This window comes from Syngnathus acus, chromosome 16 (assembly GCF_901709675.1).
Source record: "Syngnathus acus chromosome 16, fSynAcu1.2, whole genome shotgun sequence".
In the NCBI taxonomy this organism is placed as follows: domain Eukaryota; kingdom Metazoa; phylum Chordata; class Actinopteri; order Syngnathiformes; family Syngnathidae; genus Syngnathus; species Syngnathus acus.
Window position 1 is genome coordinate 1,672,432 of NC_051101.1, and position 14,773 is coordinate 1,687,204.

Consider the following 14,773-nt stretch of genomic DNA (forward strand, 5'->3'; position numbering starts at 1 on the left):
AATAAAATAGAAGAAGAAGAATAAAGTTAACGGTGTAGAATAACAAGTGTGAAGGCGAAGAGGGCTGCATAGTGGAGCACTGTTTAGCACGTCAGCCTCACAGTTCAGAGCAGGGGTCACCAACCTTTCTTAAACCGAGAGCTACTTCCTGGGTACTGATTAAGGCAAAGGGCTACCAGTTTGACACACACTTCTGAAATAGCCAATTTGCTCAATTTAGCTTTCACTATGTGTTATTATTGTCATTTCCAGTTCACATGTAAGTGTGATTTTAACAAGTATAGCAAAAATACAGTCAAACCTCGGTTTTCGACCACAATCCGTTCGAGAAGCGAATAGGTCGAATTCCGAATCGGTCGGGTTTTCTCGATTCCTCCCGGCTCATCTCGCGAGGTTCGACCTCCAAATTTTGTTCAACAACCGAAGCAAAACAATCTCGATTTTTTTGTTAAAATTCCGATTTGTTCGAGAAACGGGACGTTCGGAAACCGAGGTTTGACTGTAAAATAAATAGATGCAGCTCGCTGACAAGTGCCGCTATTTGAGCTAATTTTGGAACAGTCCTGCGGGCGACTCATGCGGTCCTCACGGGCGACCTGGTGCCGGCGGGCACCGTGTTGGTGACCCCTGGTTCAGAGGGTTTCCCTCCACCTCCAGCCCTCCCTGGGTGGAGTTTGCATGTTCTCCCCGTGCCTATGTGGGTTTTCTCCGGGCACTCCCAATTGCCCATAGATGCGAGTGCGAGTGCGGATGATTGTTCGTCTCTGTGTGCCCTGTGATTGGCTGGCGACTGGTTCGGGGTGTCCCCCGCCTCCTACCCGATGATCCAGCACGCTCGTGACCCCCGTGGGGACAAGCAGTACAGAAAATGGATGGATGGATAGAATAAAGTTTACATTGTCGAACACGACTAAAGAGCGCCCTCTATTAACCAGTGTCTGCCATTGCGCCCACTTTGTTTTCCCTCTTTGTCCACAAGCGTCAAGTCCGAACCTCCCGTGTCCGGAAGTTTCGAAACGCGCCATAGTAGTCTATAAAATAAAACTTAAGCAGTGCGTATTCTTTATTATAGAGATGCAATATTTTGTTTTTCAGAGCTATAACACGTGATACTTTTCTAACAAAAGAAAAAAAGTCGTAATTTTGTTATCAGGCAACTTCTTTCTGTTTTGAACGGCAATGTGATTTTATTTTGACGCTCACGTATGCCTCGCGGTGCTTGCGGTGGTTAGTTCTGTTGCGGGCTCTGAGATGACATTTGTTGACTCGCACAAATCCAGACAAGCGATTTAATTAGTCATTAAGTCCTGTCGCGTTTTACCGAAACGCGTTGTTGTAGCAGGCTGTGTCAGTGTTGTAATTTTCGCTCCCCGTGTATTGCTTTTGGTTCCTTCAGTCTCCGCCGCGCGTTTTGGGTTTCTCAACTGTCGCCCCCTTTGGAAGAATGGGGCTCTTTAGGGTTTCGTTTTGCTCTCGGATTTGACGTTCTGCAGACCAGTCGCACTACCATCCAAAAACCGTTGCGGAGAGTGTGTGCGTTGGTGGGGGGCTTTTTCCTGCTTTTTATTCGGACCATCAAGGAGTAGAATCTTGCAGCTGTCATCCTTGGTTAAAGGTGAGCACCATTGTCATTCTTTTTTCCTTACAACTTTCAGGTTTTTGGTTTGAATATCGGACAGCGAAAAAATGAGTATTAGGTCCGATTTCACCTGTTAGTGTACTCAATTTTGTTGCTGGCAGTTTAAACGATAAGCGTTTGGGTGTGTGTTGTGTAATTTTGAGGGTACGGTAAATTTAGAGTGTTATACAAGCCGCACATTAACATTGCAGCAATGTCACACATCAGTTGTGTGCCATCAAAATGTCTTCTTTTGAGCATGTTTTTTGTTTGTTTGTTTTTTTAATTGGAAATTTGTCTTATGTTAGGACGTCCTTGCCCGAAGGGGACAAAACACAAAACGCTCCATTATAAGTCTGTTGTCATGACAAAGACGTTGTCCATAGTGTTAGGAGTGAGTACAGTTTATACAGTTTTAAAAGTAAGTAATGTTTATGTAGAAGTCAACTGAAATTACAAACCATGTCTAACAATATGACAAATAAGGTGACGTGTGTGTGTCAAGTGTCATGCACCAGTGACTTCAACATTTCCACTAAACTTGACTTATTGATAATGTTATTGAAACTATGGAAGCAGGTAGGGGGGAAAGGGTTACTTTTGTGTCCAGCACACAAAGCAACACTTACTCAAAGATCTCTACTGTCATCTCACTCCGTGTCACTTTCACACTTTTCCATATCATCTCGCCAATGACGTTTGCATCTACCGCGTGTGAATTAAAAAGCAGAAGAGTTCTCAGTTGCTGTAAGTTCACGTTGGAGGGTGGGGGTTTCCTGAAGCTCAACTTTTTCAGTGTGTGATTGCGTGTGACCGGGGAACTTCTGATTTGAACCCATGCTACTCTTGAATCATAGGGTGACACCCTACCATGTGAGACCTTGACTTGAGTTCTTTAAAAAGACTTTGGAAGTGGACAATCAACCACTTTAAGCACCTTCTGAAGACGGCACCGTTGTCTCCGCAGCAGCAGGACCAAGATGGACGTCAACCTAGACGGATTGTTCCGCCTCAACGCCACCTACGACTACGACGACGACTACGTGTATCAAGACGACGATTCCGAGTCCCGGGGGGGCAGGACGACATGGATTCCCCTGGTCTACTCGGCGGTGCTGATCGTGGGCCTGCTGGGGAACGGGCTGCTGCTGGCGGCGCTGGCCCTGAAGAAGCGAGCGTGGAGGACGTCGGACACCTTCATCCTTCACCTGAGCGTGGCCGACATCCTGCTGCTGCTCACGCTGCCCCTGTGGGCAGCGCAGGCCACGCACGCTTGCGGATGGTGTGTCGGGCTCGCCCTTTGCAGGATCAGCGCTGTTATTTTTAAGGTTTGGACAAGTTTCAAAACATTCAACTCGTGTACTTAAGGAAAAGAAAAATAGCACCAGAAGTGGCTAGAGTAGCCAATAATTGACAGGAAGTAAGAGTACTGTAACTTAAAAGTATGAGTAGTCAAGTAAAAGTAAAAAGTAGTCCTCCAAATAAAATGAGTAAAAGTATTCAGTGAAAAAAAGTACTAAGTATGTGGTGAATAACTTGTGATTTATTGATTTGATTTTAATTGGCATCATATAGGCACAAAAATATGAGCCATTTTCATTGGAATTTTGAGCCATATGTTGGCCAAATCTGTTGGTTGATGAGATGAGGAATAGAGTGGAGCAGACGCGCTCTAAGTGAAAAGGAAAGTTGTGCAGGCATTTTGAAGAAAGGGCACAAAAAAGGCAAAAGGAAAGGGAAAGTGTTTTCAAGATGACAGACTATCCCCCCAATCCCCCCCCCCCGAGGGCTTTAAACATGCCCAACAAATATTGATTCATTTACTATTGCTCTTGCTGAAATTAGACCATAAGTGGGACTTTGGATTAAGAATAAAAATTTTTCCATGAACCTGTTCTCAAAGCAAAATATTCACAAACCAAGGTAATGTTTCCTATTGAAACACATGGAAATACAATCAATCCGTTTGAGCTAAGGAAGTGAATGAATGAACTGACCTAGTATTCCTCTCCCTAGCTCAACTTCTTCTGCGGGATCTTTCTCCTGGCCATCATCTGTGTGGACCGCTACCTGTGGCTGGTCCACGCCAAGCAGCTGTACTCCCACAAGAAGCCCATGTTGGTTCACCTAAGCTGCGTGTTGGTGTGGCTAGTCTCCCTACTCCTCACCATCCCCGAGTGGCTCTTCATGGTGTTGGAACAGCATCCTTGGAAGGAGGAGAGGACCCAGTGCGTCCTCAGCCTCTATCTGGCGAACATGCAGCTGTCCTCGCGCCTTTCCCACCACGTGCTTAGCACGGCGGCGGCCGTCGTCATCGGCTTCTCGTGCGTGTCGCTCTGGCTCCGACGCCCCGCCAATACATTCCGCAAGAGGGCGGTGACCCTCATCCTGATCGGGGTCTTCTCGATCTGCTGGATTCCGTACAACGTCGCGCTCATCGTCGACACATTCGCCAGTGAGAAGACCCCGGACGGCTCCCGGAAAATCTCGCTGGCAGCCACGGCGGCGCTGGGCTGCGTCCACGCCTGCCTTCGGCCGCTGCTCTACCTCGGCCTGAGCGGCGAGTTCAGGAAGTGGACACTGGCGACGCTGAGTTGCAAACGAGCAGAACCCAAGGGTTCGGTGTGGGAGCTGGGCGTAGGTGATGACGCCCCGCTCGAGCAGAGTCCCGAGATGGAGCAGCTCAACCGGATCACCAGCGTGGAGCAGCAATTGCAGTCAAAAATTTCCGCGTAGCAGATGTCATGTAACTCAATACAAATCAGCCATTTTAAGACTTTCTAGCAGAGGCCTATGATAAACCCAACTTGACTACAGCTGTACCTTGACTATTGAGGGCCCCAAGTTACAAGTTTTCAATGTGACCAAGTTTTATTTATTTTTTTGTGACTTACTCCAATCCTTGCAACATAGGTCGTTAACATTAATTGCTGCGCGCTTAAAGTCAGTGTCATGTGCTTCAAAAGCAAACAAGGTCTGCTGACTTTTTATGTCCTGGAGGACATCATTTATTTATATATGTTTTACATTCATAAATACTGAAACATGGATCACCAGAGGAGTCCAGACTGTAATAATCTTTGGAATGTGCTCGAGAAGTCATCCAACAGTGTCCCAGTAAAGTTGTGAATGATATTGTGCTATAATCACAGCGACGGGTAATTTGACTCTCCAATCGAGTGAGTGACTGTTTTATGGCTTTCTAGTAGTTTTACTAGCGTAATGTTATTCTATGTTAGAAAGATAAGCTCCCGTGCTTATCAGTGTTGTAGGAATTTACATTTAAAGAATTTACCTGTATGCTCACCACGTAGTTGCCGTTTAGAAGACACAAGTTAACTAAGTGCTGCTTGCAATAATTACTTTTCATTTTTTGTTCACTGAGGTCTGGAGAGGTTAGCGTGACCTCAGGTGGAGCTGTGGCGGGAAACCCCCACGGCAGAGGAAAAGGGGGCCTAGACACCAATCTCATGGGAAAGACTAGACAACTTCTTTGTTAACAATCCAGCTAAAGGACATCAAACCACACTTCATCAAGTTGACAATAACAACTAAGTCATCAGACGATTTGCCTCTTTAAAGCAGCAGTGCCGTAATGCAACTTGCGTGTTCTCGTGAACACAAAGGAATTTGCTTTTGCGCAAATCCTGCTGTGCTTTTTTTATTTTTCAGTGTTACAACAAGTTTGCGGAGGGAAGACAGCAGGTCGACACAGATACGCGGGTGGGCGGGCTGATTCATGGCTTGTGTCTCCGAGGCTATTAAAAGCTCTCGCTGTCTGTTTTGGAGGGTTTGTCTCGCTCTCGCGCGGCCAACCTGACCAACCTGATTTGTAAGTTGAGGTCGAGTCAATGCAATGACAACGTTCGTGAATGACAAACAGGGCGGAGGAGCCTTTTTCTGTGTTGACAAAGCCTCCCGTGGGCGGTCTTCGTCAAATGTTGTTTTGTTTTCTCTCAATTCAAAATGTTCTAAGAAAGTATCAAGAGAAGGCCGTGCTCAAGCCATTACCACAGAGTCTTGTCAGATTGATCACAGATGTGCATAGTTGGGTGAAGTTTGCATGCCTGCACTCTTCTCCTTATCAACTGATTTTTTTTCTTTCTTGCATTAACCGTACATTGCACAAGAGTGCAAAGCTGCTTTTATTTTTCCCTCGTTCAATTCCTGTCACAATCGCTCAAGGCTTTTTTTAAAGGTGTGCTTTCCTGCCATCAAGTCATTAAGAGTCTGCATGCAGTATTGGAACAACTTTGAAACTTTGTTTTTTGTATTTTATTGAAGTACTCAGACCTTGTACTTAAGTAGAAATACTTGATATGTTTGTGTAAAAAACATCTTGATTCAATATACCATAAAATTGCAGACTGAAGCATACAAAAGTAAAAATAATTTAAATTTACTTATTTAATTCGAATTTATTACATTAATTTAAATTAAATTTCGCTCATTAATTTAAATAAATTCAAATTAAATTGAGCTCAGTTACAGTATAAAAAATACCTGTTATGATAAATCATGTTGAATGTTGTGTTTTAAAGCCAAGCGAGGAGGAGCGCCCAGGCCAAAGGTCTGATATCAAAGTAGTACTTTTCTGCCATCTTGTGGCAACTACAGGGAATTTAAAAAACATTTTGTGGGGCGGCAACTATAACACAGTACTTTCAAATGTTTACTGTTTGTGGCCCCTCTGTCCCTTCCCATAAATACTGGATGGACCACGGCTTTTCTCTGAGTAAGATTGTGCTATTCAATTCTGTTATTGAAGGAATAGCATTGTCATTCAAGATTCAAGAATTCATCATCAGCTGATGAATGCACATGGGTGGGGAAAAAAAGTTTATTCACATACATTTAATGGCACAGTGTCATACAGCTGCCTTTTGTGCTATAAATGTGGTGGAACTTTAAATCAGCAAAAAAGCTAAGCGATATGAGAAGAAAACTTATGCGCACAAAAGGAGCTGCTCCAAAATCTCAAGGCCCAAAGCTTAAAGAAACAATTTTCAGATTATGGTGGGGACGTTGGTTCTGATGTAGACGAGCGTTTCAGATCGCCAGGGAGTCTGAGGTTTCGGCAGACTCAGACCAAACAGAGGTTCTTCTGCCACCCACCGACTGGAATTTGGTTGATGTCTTAGAGCTGAGCAGTCCGAGGAGGTCCAGGAGCTGACGACGGAACTTGACCCCCACAAAGGCGTACAGGACAGGGTTGAGACTGCAGTGGAGGTTGCCGATAATCGGGGTGATGTCAACGGCCATCTGGACAGAGGTTCTGAATGCACAGCTGGTGCCGTTGTTGTCCAAAAAAGCCGTTTGCACCATGACGGCAACGTTGTATGGCGTCCAGCAGAGGAAGAAGAGCGCCACGGCGGCGACGATGACCCGAAAGGCCTTCTGCTTCTGGAGGCCGCCCGTGCCGCAACGCAGCCGGCGCAGGATGCTGGCATAGCAGAAGACCAGAACCAGCGACGGTAGCAGGAAGCCGACGATGTGGGCCAGGAGGCGCAAGCCCAGTGTCCACTGAGTCAAGTTGCGCACGCACTGGCTTTTCTTTCGCCTTGAGTCGTTTAACGCCTCCAGGAAGATCAAGTCGGGCACGGAGAGCAGAAGCGAGAGGAGCCAGACGGCCAGGCAGCTGGACTGGACGATCCACGGTTTGCGGCGGGAGTACATCTGGGTGGCGTGCACAATGGACAGGTAGCGGTCCAGGCTGATGCATGCCAGAAGGAAGATCCCACAGTGGCAGTTGATCTGAGGACGCAAAGGTGACACTTGAGCTTTGTTACTGATGGAGTTGTATCTTTGTGTCTTGATCTGCCTTTCCCTGTCCAGCTATTAAATAATCCGTCACTCCATCGAGCTATTTCCCAAGCCATCTATATTTTTGTCAATCATTCACTCGCAACCCTCAACTGCCGGCGACGCTACGTGTTGTCTTACCGTGAAAACAGCCCCGGTGATCTTGCATAGAGGCGTGCCAAAGGTCCAGCCCAAACTTTGGCCGTCCTGTACCGCCCACAGGGGCAGCGTGAACAACTGCAGGACGTCAGCCACAGCCAGGTGCAGAATGAAGGTGTCCGTCACGCTGCGTGTCTTTCTGCTCCGCGTCAGAATTCCCACAAGCAACCCGTTGCCCAGAATGCCCACCACGAAGGCTAGCGAGTACAGGACCGTGTTGAAGACCGCCTTGAACCGACCGCCCTCGTTGGGGTCGCACACGCTGTTGAAGGACTTGGCACTGTCGTACGACTCGTTGCCGTCCCACTCATATCCGTCCAGCAAGATGTCCAAGAGCGACGAGTTCCCCTCGAAGGTAAGCGATTGGCCGCGTTCCAGAAGAGAACTCTGAAAAAGACTGATTGTTTAGATATTGTGCTTCACTTGCCATTCATCTAGCCGGCCGTAATTCTGTCTTTCAATCTGTTGGTCAGTCACGCCCCTCAGATCGTCCGTTAACTGTATCTGTTGGAGCAGCTCTGACAAGATGAAAGCGCCCGCTGCTGACTCTGCTGCTCACTCAAAATCCCACCAGCAGGTGGGGACCAAAACTACGGGTAACGTGACACCCATCCGGTATACTTCCCCCCCCCACACACACACACACACACCTTTTTTATTTTTTCACTCTGGGTTATTTTCTATCAAGTCACTTGTACTTTCACTCAAGTATCATTTTCTGGTACCTGGAGAGAAGCCAGCCAACATTCCAATCCCAAAACTCTATGAGCTATGAGTCAGACATGCTAATCACTACTCCCATCATGTTTCATGTCTCATTTCAAATAACACAAAACCAGAGAGAGGCAAATGATGAAAGCAGCCAACACGACAACCGCGAGAGTCCAAACCTCTCCGACATTGTCCATCAAAACACGACATTCATTGCGTTGGTCCTCCACTGAGGAGGTCCAAACAAACCTGTTGTATTGTGTAAATTCTGATTTGCCAGTTTGTAATTTGTTGTGAGTTCATGCATTGTGTTGGTTTTGTTCTTTGAACAAGGTGATGTTCATGCACGGCTCATTTTGTGCAGCAGTAGAAAACATTTGCCTAGAATTTAAAAAAATATATTTTTTCATTAACGAGGGGTTCGATTAATGCGCTTATGAAAATGGTGGGGTTCGGTACCTCCAACAAGGTTAAGAACCATTCAGAGGCGTAGCCAAGCCGGGGCGAGCCGGGGCGAGCGGTTGAAAAAAATCGAGCTTTTTCGATTCTTCATTTTCATGCCGTTTTTTTCTTTCGGTCTTGCGCGAATGTGCTTGCGCTATTCTATGTGCGCGATGTTATCCATTCACCGTTTGCCTCCCGGACCCGGATGTTGTTTTAGCGATCAGCGAACGGCGTGGGTGATGTTCGATTTTTTTTCCTGTGGGCGTGCGCCCCTACTGGAAAAATTCCTGGCTACGCCTCTGGAACCATTGGTCTAGGGCAGGGGTGCCCAAACTTTTTCAGCTCACGAGCTACTTTTGAAATGACCAAGTCACAAAGATCTACCCACTAAAAAAAATAATTATATATATATATATATATATGTCATCGTGAAAAAAAAGTACTACTCCCATTCCCTATGAAAGTGATACTTCTTACTATGGCCAGCTGCCCCTCTCATTTTTATACCCTTTCTTAAGTTTAAGAGAAAAAACAGGGTTCTGACAATTGGAGGGAACTCGCGAGCTAGCGTGTTTGTGTTGTGTTGTTAGCGCCGTTGTTTGTACACGCGTCAAGTGCGTAAAAAAACAAAAAAACATTTTAATATCACGCGATCGACCAATAGTGGCTTGGCGATCGACCGGTCGATCGCGATCGACGTATTGGGCACCCCTGGTCTAGGGCCTGTATCGTTGTCCCACCACATTTATGACCTTTATAAAACCACTTCTATAGTATTGCTACCATTTTTCTTTTTTGCGAATGATCTGACTTTGTTGACAAGCAGTTGAACTGACCTTTTTTTTTTCTCCCCAAAGGAAGCACTGACATTGACAACAAACCTGTTATAATTGAAATCGACACAAAAGCAAGGTGCTCTCTAAATATTAACATGAGATATTGTAAAATGTATAAATCAAATACATGCATGACTCAAAATAATCATCCTAATATAACAAGAATATTAGAGTACGTTGCAGTTTTTTTTTCGCAATTTGGGACACAATAATAATAATAATAATACAAACTTACCAGGCTTAAATCATGTGGCATGGTTGCTAACACTGTGCCGAAGACTCACAATTAGCTGGCTAAAGAGCGTGTCTCTAAAAGAGAGGAAGTCAAGTGGTTATTTGAACAAAAAACAAAACCTGTGAAAACCACATGGCAAAAGCAGGTGCGCCGAGTCCCGAGTGCTGAAAGGGGGATGCAAATGAAATTGCAGCAAAATGAAGGAACTTGAAGGCTGCACAATATACAGGACTGTCTCAGAAAATTAGAATATTGTGATAAAGTTCTTTATTTTCTGTGATGCAATTAAAAAAACAAAAATGTCATACATTCTGGATTCATTACAAATTAACTGAAATATTGCAAGCCTTTTATTATTATTTTAATATTGCTGATTATGGTTTACAGCTTAAGAAAACTCAAATATCCTATCTCAAAATATTAGAATATTTCCTCAGACCAAGTAAAAAAAAAAAAGATTTGTAACAGCAAAACAAAAATCAAACATTTGAAAATGTCCGTTGATGCACTCAGTACTTGGTTGGGAATCCTTTTGCACGGATTACTGCATCAATGCGGCGTGGCATGGAGGAAATCAGCCTGTGGCATTGCTGAGGTGTTATGGATGCCCAGGATGCTTCAATAGCGACCTTTAGCTCATTTGCATTGTTGGGTCTGGTGTCTTTCAGCTTCTTCTTCACAATACCCCACAAATTCTCTATGGGGTTCAGGTCAGGGGAATTGGCAGGCCAATCGAGGACAGTAATGCCATGGTCAGTACACCATTTACTGGTGGTTTTGGCACTGTGGGCAGGTGCCAGATCATGCTGGAAAATGAAATCATCATCTCCATAGAGCTTTTCAGCAGACGGAAGCATGTAGTGCTCTAAAATCTGAATTTACTTTGGACTTGATGAAACACAGTGGACCAACACCAGCAGCTGACATGGCTCCCCAAACCATCGCTGACTGTGGGAACTTCACACTGGAATTCAAGCAACTTGGATTTTGCTCCTCTCCAGCCTTTCTCCGGACTCTGGCGCCTTGACTTCCAAATCTGAAAAGAGGACTTTGGACCACTCTGGAACTGTCCAGTGCTTCTTTTCCATAGCCAAAGTCAGACGCTTCTTCCGTTGTCTTGAGTTCAGAAGTGGCTTGACCATGGGAATAAGGCTATTGTAGCCCATTTCCCGGACAAGTCTGTGAACAGTGGCTTTTGATACCTGGACTCCAGCTTCAGTCCACTGTCTTTGAAGCTCCCCCAAATTCTGGAAGAGACTCTTCTTCACAATGAGACTGCAGAGTGGTGAGGACGGCAGAGAAAATCACCCGGACTCCGCTGCCCTCCCTGCAGAGTATCCACCACCGTAGAGTCCACAGGAGAGCGGCCTCCATCCTTAAAGACCCCCCCCCCAACATGGACTGTTCACACTTCTCCCCTCAGGCCGGAGGTACGGAAGTGTAAAATGTAAAACCTCCCGTTTCAAGAACTCTTTCTTCCCCACGGCCATTCGACTCTTAAACAGCTGACCAGATCACTACCTCACTCACTGATCTGCACTTTATACTGTACATTGTTTACACTTATTTTGTTTTGCGCTGCATTCTCCCCTGTTTAACAGTACATTCACTATAACTCTCACAACTGTTGCACAATGCCATTTTTGCACTCGCCTATATTGCACATCCCTCACCCTAGCAGTTGTATATATTGTGTATGTATTGTGGTTTTTACATTTTGTGTTTTTACTTTTTTTAATCTTCTTTTAATCTTCCTTACCTTGTCTGGCATTTTAACGGGCAGCGAAAGAATTTCATTGGACAGTAAAGTAAAAGTGCTTTCCTTTTATACACATGACAATAAACGCTTTGAATCTTTGAATCTCAATGCTGTTTTCAGGCTGCGGTCATCTCTCTTGATTGTGCAGCGTTTCCTGCCACATTTCCCCCTTCCAACAGACTTTTTGTGGATGTGCTTTGAAACTGCACTCTGTGAACCGCTTGCTCTTTGAGAAATTTCTTTTTGTGTCTTACCCTCCTGATGGAGGGTGTCAACGATGGTCCTCTGGACAGCAGTCAGATCAGCAGTCTTCCCCATACTTGTGATTTAGTTTACTGAACCAAGCTGAGTGTTTTTCAAGGCTCAGGAAACCCTTGCAGGTGTTTCGAGTTAATTAGACGATTCAAGTAATTAGTTGAATACCCTACTAGTATTCTTTTTCATGATATTCTAATATTTTGAGATAGGATATTTGAGTTTTCTTAAGCTGTATGCAATATTGAAATAATAAAAGGCTTGCAATATTTCAGTTGATTTGTAATGAATCCAGAATGTATGACAATTTTGGTTTTCTAATTGCATTATAGAAAATAAAGAACTTTATCACAATATTCTAATTCTCTGAGACAGTCCTGTACTCGAGTTGTCACGTTCCTGCGTCACCTGCCACTCGGCCACGCCCCAATCAGCTGAATCACCCACACCTGACAGCCTCTCTATTTAAACCCTGTCATCTGGTCACTCCTTTGTCAGTTTGTCTGCTTACCCTACCCGAGACACCACTGCGCTCTGTGCCCTGAACGGTCGCTGTTGCCAACCGTTTCTGTAAACTGACCGACCACGCTTCCGATCGCCGCCTGCCCCGACTACTTGCTCGTCCTTGACCACGCTCCGATCGCCGCCTGCGCTCTTCTGCACAGCCACGCCAGCCAGATCACGAGTCCAGCGTTCCACTTCCCCTTTCCCCTTATTAATTAAATCTGTGTCACTCTGCATTTGGCTGTACTGCCCGATTCCTGACACGAGTCTTGATTTTCTTTCTATTGCAATGAACGTACATAACTGCCGCGTCACATTAGGCATTCTGAGAGACTTGGTTTGAAAGTTATCAATTTACAAAGACATGCGTGGCTGCACTTGATGAAAGTTGTTTTGGTTCACAGTTGTTTGAGTCTGTTGAAGGAGCATTAGGGCACTTTATTGGCTGCCATTTTGTCAGATTTCAACAAGCTGATTCCTTGGGATTGACACCCTCGTAGCTGTGAGGTCTGGATCATGATTGGGGTTTTCCTGTGCAGAGCTCGCATGTTCTCAATAAATCTGAATTGAATAGAATCACATCCTCTGCAGTCAGGCTTTTATTGGTTGTTGTTTGCATAGACCTGACACCTGCGAGCGAGCGTTCTTTTCTCCCCGTCGTCTTTTTGAGACCTGTTCCTGTTTTTCTCACACGTTTGCAGCTTCGCTTTTGTTATTGAACCGCACCAAACCTGAGAGCAACTTGAAACTTTTTGTGTTGTTGCCCACCGCAACAGTGGCTTTGAACTACAAAGTCAAAGAATCAAATGTGATTGAAGGAATGGGGTCGAAATACAAAAAGTCCTGCCTAGCTACAAAAACAGATATGCTCGAACTTCATTAAATAAAGTACATAAGCAGAAAAGTATATTCACATATTAAATCAATAAAAGAAATATTTTAAGCATATAATTATACCTACACACCAAATCAATAAAGAAGACATAACTAGACATTTTTAATAGGTGGTAATGACAAAGGTTTTTATAACTTTATGATCTGATATATATTTCTGAGCACTGTGAAATAAATGTTTTTTGATATATTGCCTGAATAGCTTAATGACCCTTAAGGAACTGTGTAATTCATGCCTGATGTTTTTTCTCTAAATCATGGACACGGCCAGAGTCGTCTTGACCGTTCAGTACTTGATTATATCTTGTGTTTTGACTAAACGTCATATGTCGCCTAAATGTGAGACGCCAGCTTTTCGATTACTACTGAACGCTCTGCACAGAGGGAAATATTTTGCTTAACAAAGAAGAGATACGGTTGGAAGCATGATTAAACTAAGAATGTAATGATGTAAGCAAAGACATGGAGTATCAAAAGAACAAACTTTGCATCGTCAGGGAACATTAATAAATTGATGATGTCACAGCCAAAAGCTCACATAATTCCGTACAAAATGACAAAATTGAAAGAATGACGAATGGATGAGGTGCGACAGTGTAAGAATGGAGCAGAATGTTTACAGGAAGGTAACTTGGAGATAAAACCAGCTGGTGCCAGAGGGAGACAGCCAAGGACTCGGCCAAAGATGATCACCAAGGCCGAAAGACAGGATGGAAGACGGCAGCCCCCACACACACACCGAATCGTCCATAACCAGCACCCACTCCCATGGAATCAAACTCTACTGCGAACTCGCCCCACCCCAACGACTCATCACCCATCAAACTCGCCCCACACCGGCCTGCGCAACTGAATATAAGCTGACCAAAGAACCTTGAACGTTGCCTTTTCGGAATGGAGACTTTCTGCTCTTGAAGGGCCCAGCGCTGTATTGTACTTTCCTGAAAACAGAGCTTTCTTAACAAGAAAAGTGATTGAACTCAACCAACCTGTGTAAGTCTAATTTCTGCTTCAGTGTCTTTGCATTTTCCTAAATCTGAAGAAATTAAACGAGCACGCAGTGAGTAAATTGGATAACAGGTGATTGGCAATGGCTTTTGCCGTGAGGCGCAGATAGCGCTCCCTAAATTGTGGACAAAATCCAACATGATTCAAGTGGACTTAACTATGCCCTGCAATAACAATTTTTGAGGAATTTGTATCCACAGCTATACACAACAAGGAGGTTGTTGGATTTGATCCACAATTTGGGAAGCGCGCTATCTGCGCCTCACGGCAAAAGCCACAGCCAATCACCTGTTATCCAATTTCAGTTTTAGGAAAAGGCTAAAACACCGAAACAAAAATAGACTTGGTTGAGTTCAATCCCAATTCTTGTTAAGTATGCTCTGTTTTCAGGAAAAATACAATACAGCGCTGGGCCTTTCGTGCGACCATGCTCAAGAGCAGAAAGTCTCCATTCAGAAAAGGCAACGTTCAAGATTCTTTGGTCAGCTTATATTCAGTTGCACATGCCAGTGTGGGCCGAGTTTGATGGGTGATGAGTCAGGGGGTGT

General features: G+C 44.7%; 2 protein-coding genes across 3 annotated transcripts; one reads left to right on the top strand and one right to left on the bottom strand.

Annotated features, from left to right (window-relative positions):
- The first annotated feature begins 1,218 nt into the window (after window positions 1-1,218).
- cxcr3.3 (chemokine (C-X-C motif) receptor 3, tandem duplicate 3) lies at window positions 1,219-5,869 on the top strand. 2 transcript variants are annotated; one of them, XM_037273368.1, is made up of 3 exons: window positions 1,219-1,615; window positions 2,586-2,946; window positions 3,635-5,869. In XM_037273368.1, the coding sequence occupies exons 2-3, from the start codon at window positions 2,599-2,601 to the stop codon at window positions 4,352-4,354; spliced, it is 1,068 nt and encodes a 355-aa protein (XP_037129263.1). In that variant the 5' UTR covers window positions 1,219-1,615; window positions 2,586-2,598; the 3' UTR covers window positions 4,355-5,869. The 2 variants fall into 2 exon arrangements, with proteins under 2 accessions (XP_037129263.1, XP_037129264.1); XM_037273369.1 differs by having other exon boundaries at window positions 2,589-2,946.
- Window positions 5,870-6,440: 571 nt separating this feature from the next.
- cxcr3.1 (chemokine (C-X-C motif) receptor 3, tandem duplicate 1) lies at window positions 6,441-9,913 on the bottom strand. Its single transcript, XM_037273361.1, has 3 exons — window positions 9,806-9,913; window positions 7,562-7,966; window positions 6,441-7,372 (listed from the first exon to the last, which is right to left on the bottom strand). Exons 1-3 carry the CDS (start codon window positions 9,824-9,826, stop codon window positions 6,668-6,670), a joined length of 1,131 nt encoding a protein of 376 aa, XP_037129256.1. The 5' UTR covers window positions 9,827-9,913; the 3' UTR covers window positions 6,441-6,667.
- Between the last annotated feature and the right edge of the window lie 4,860 nt (window positions 9,914-14,773).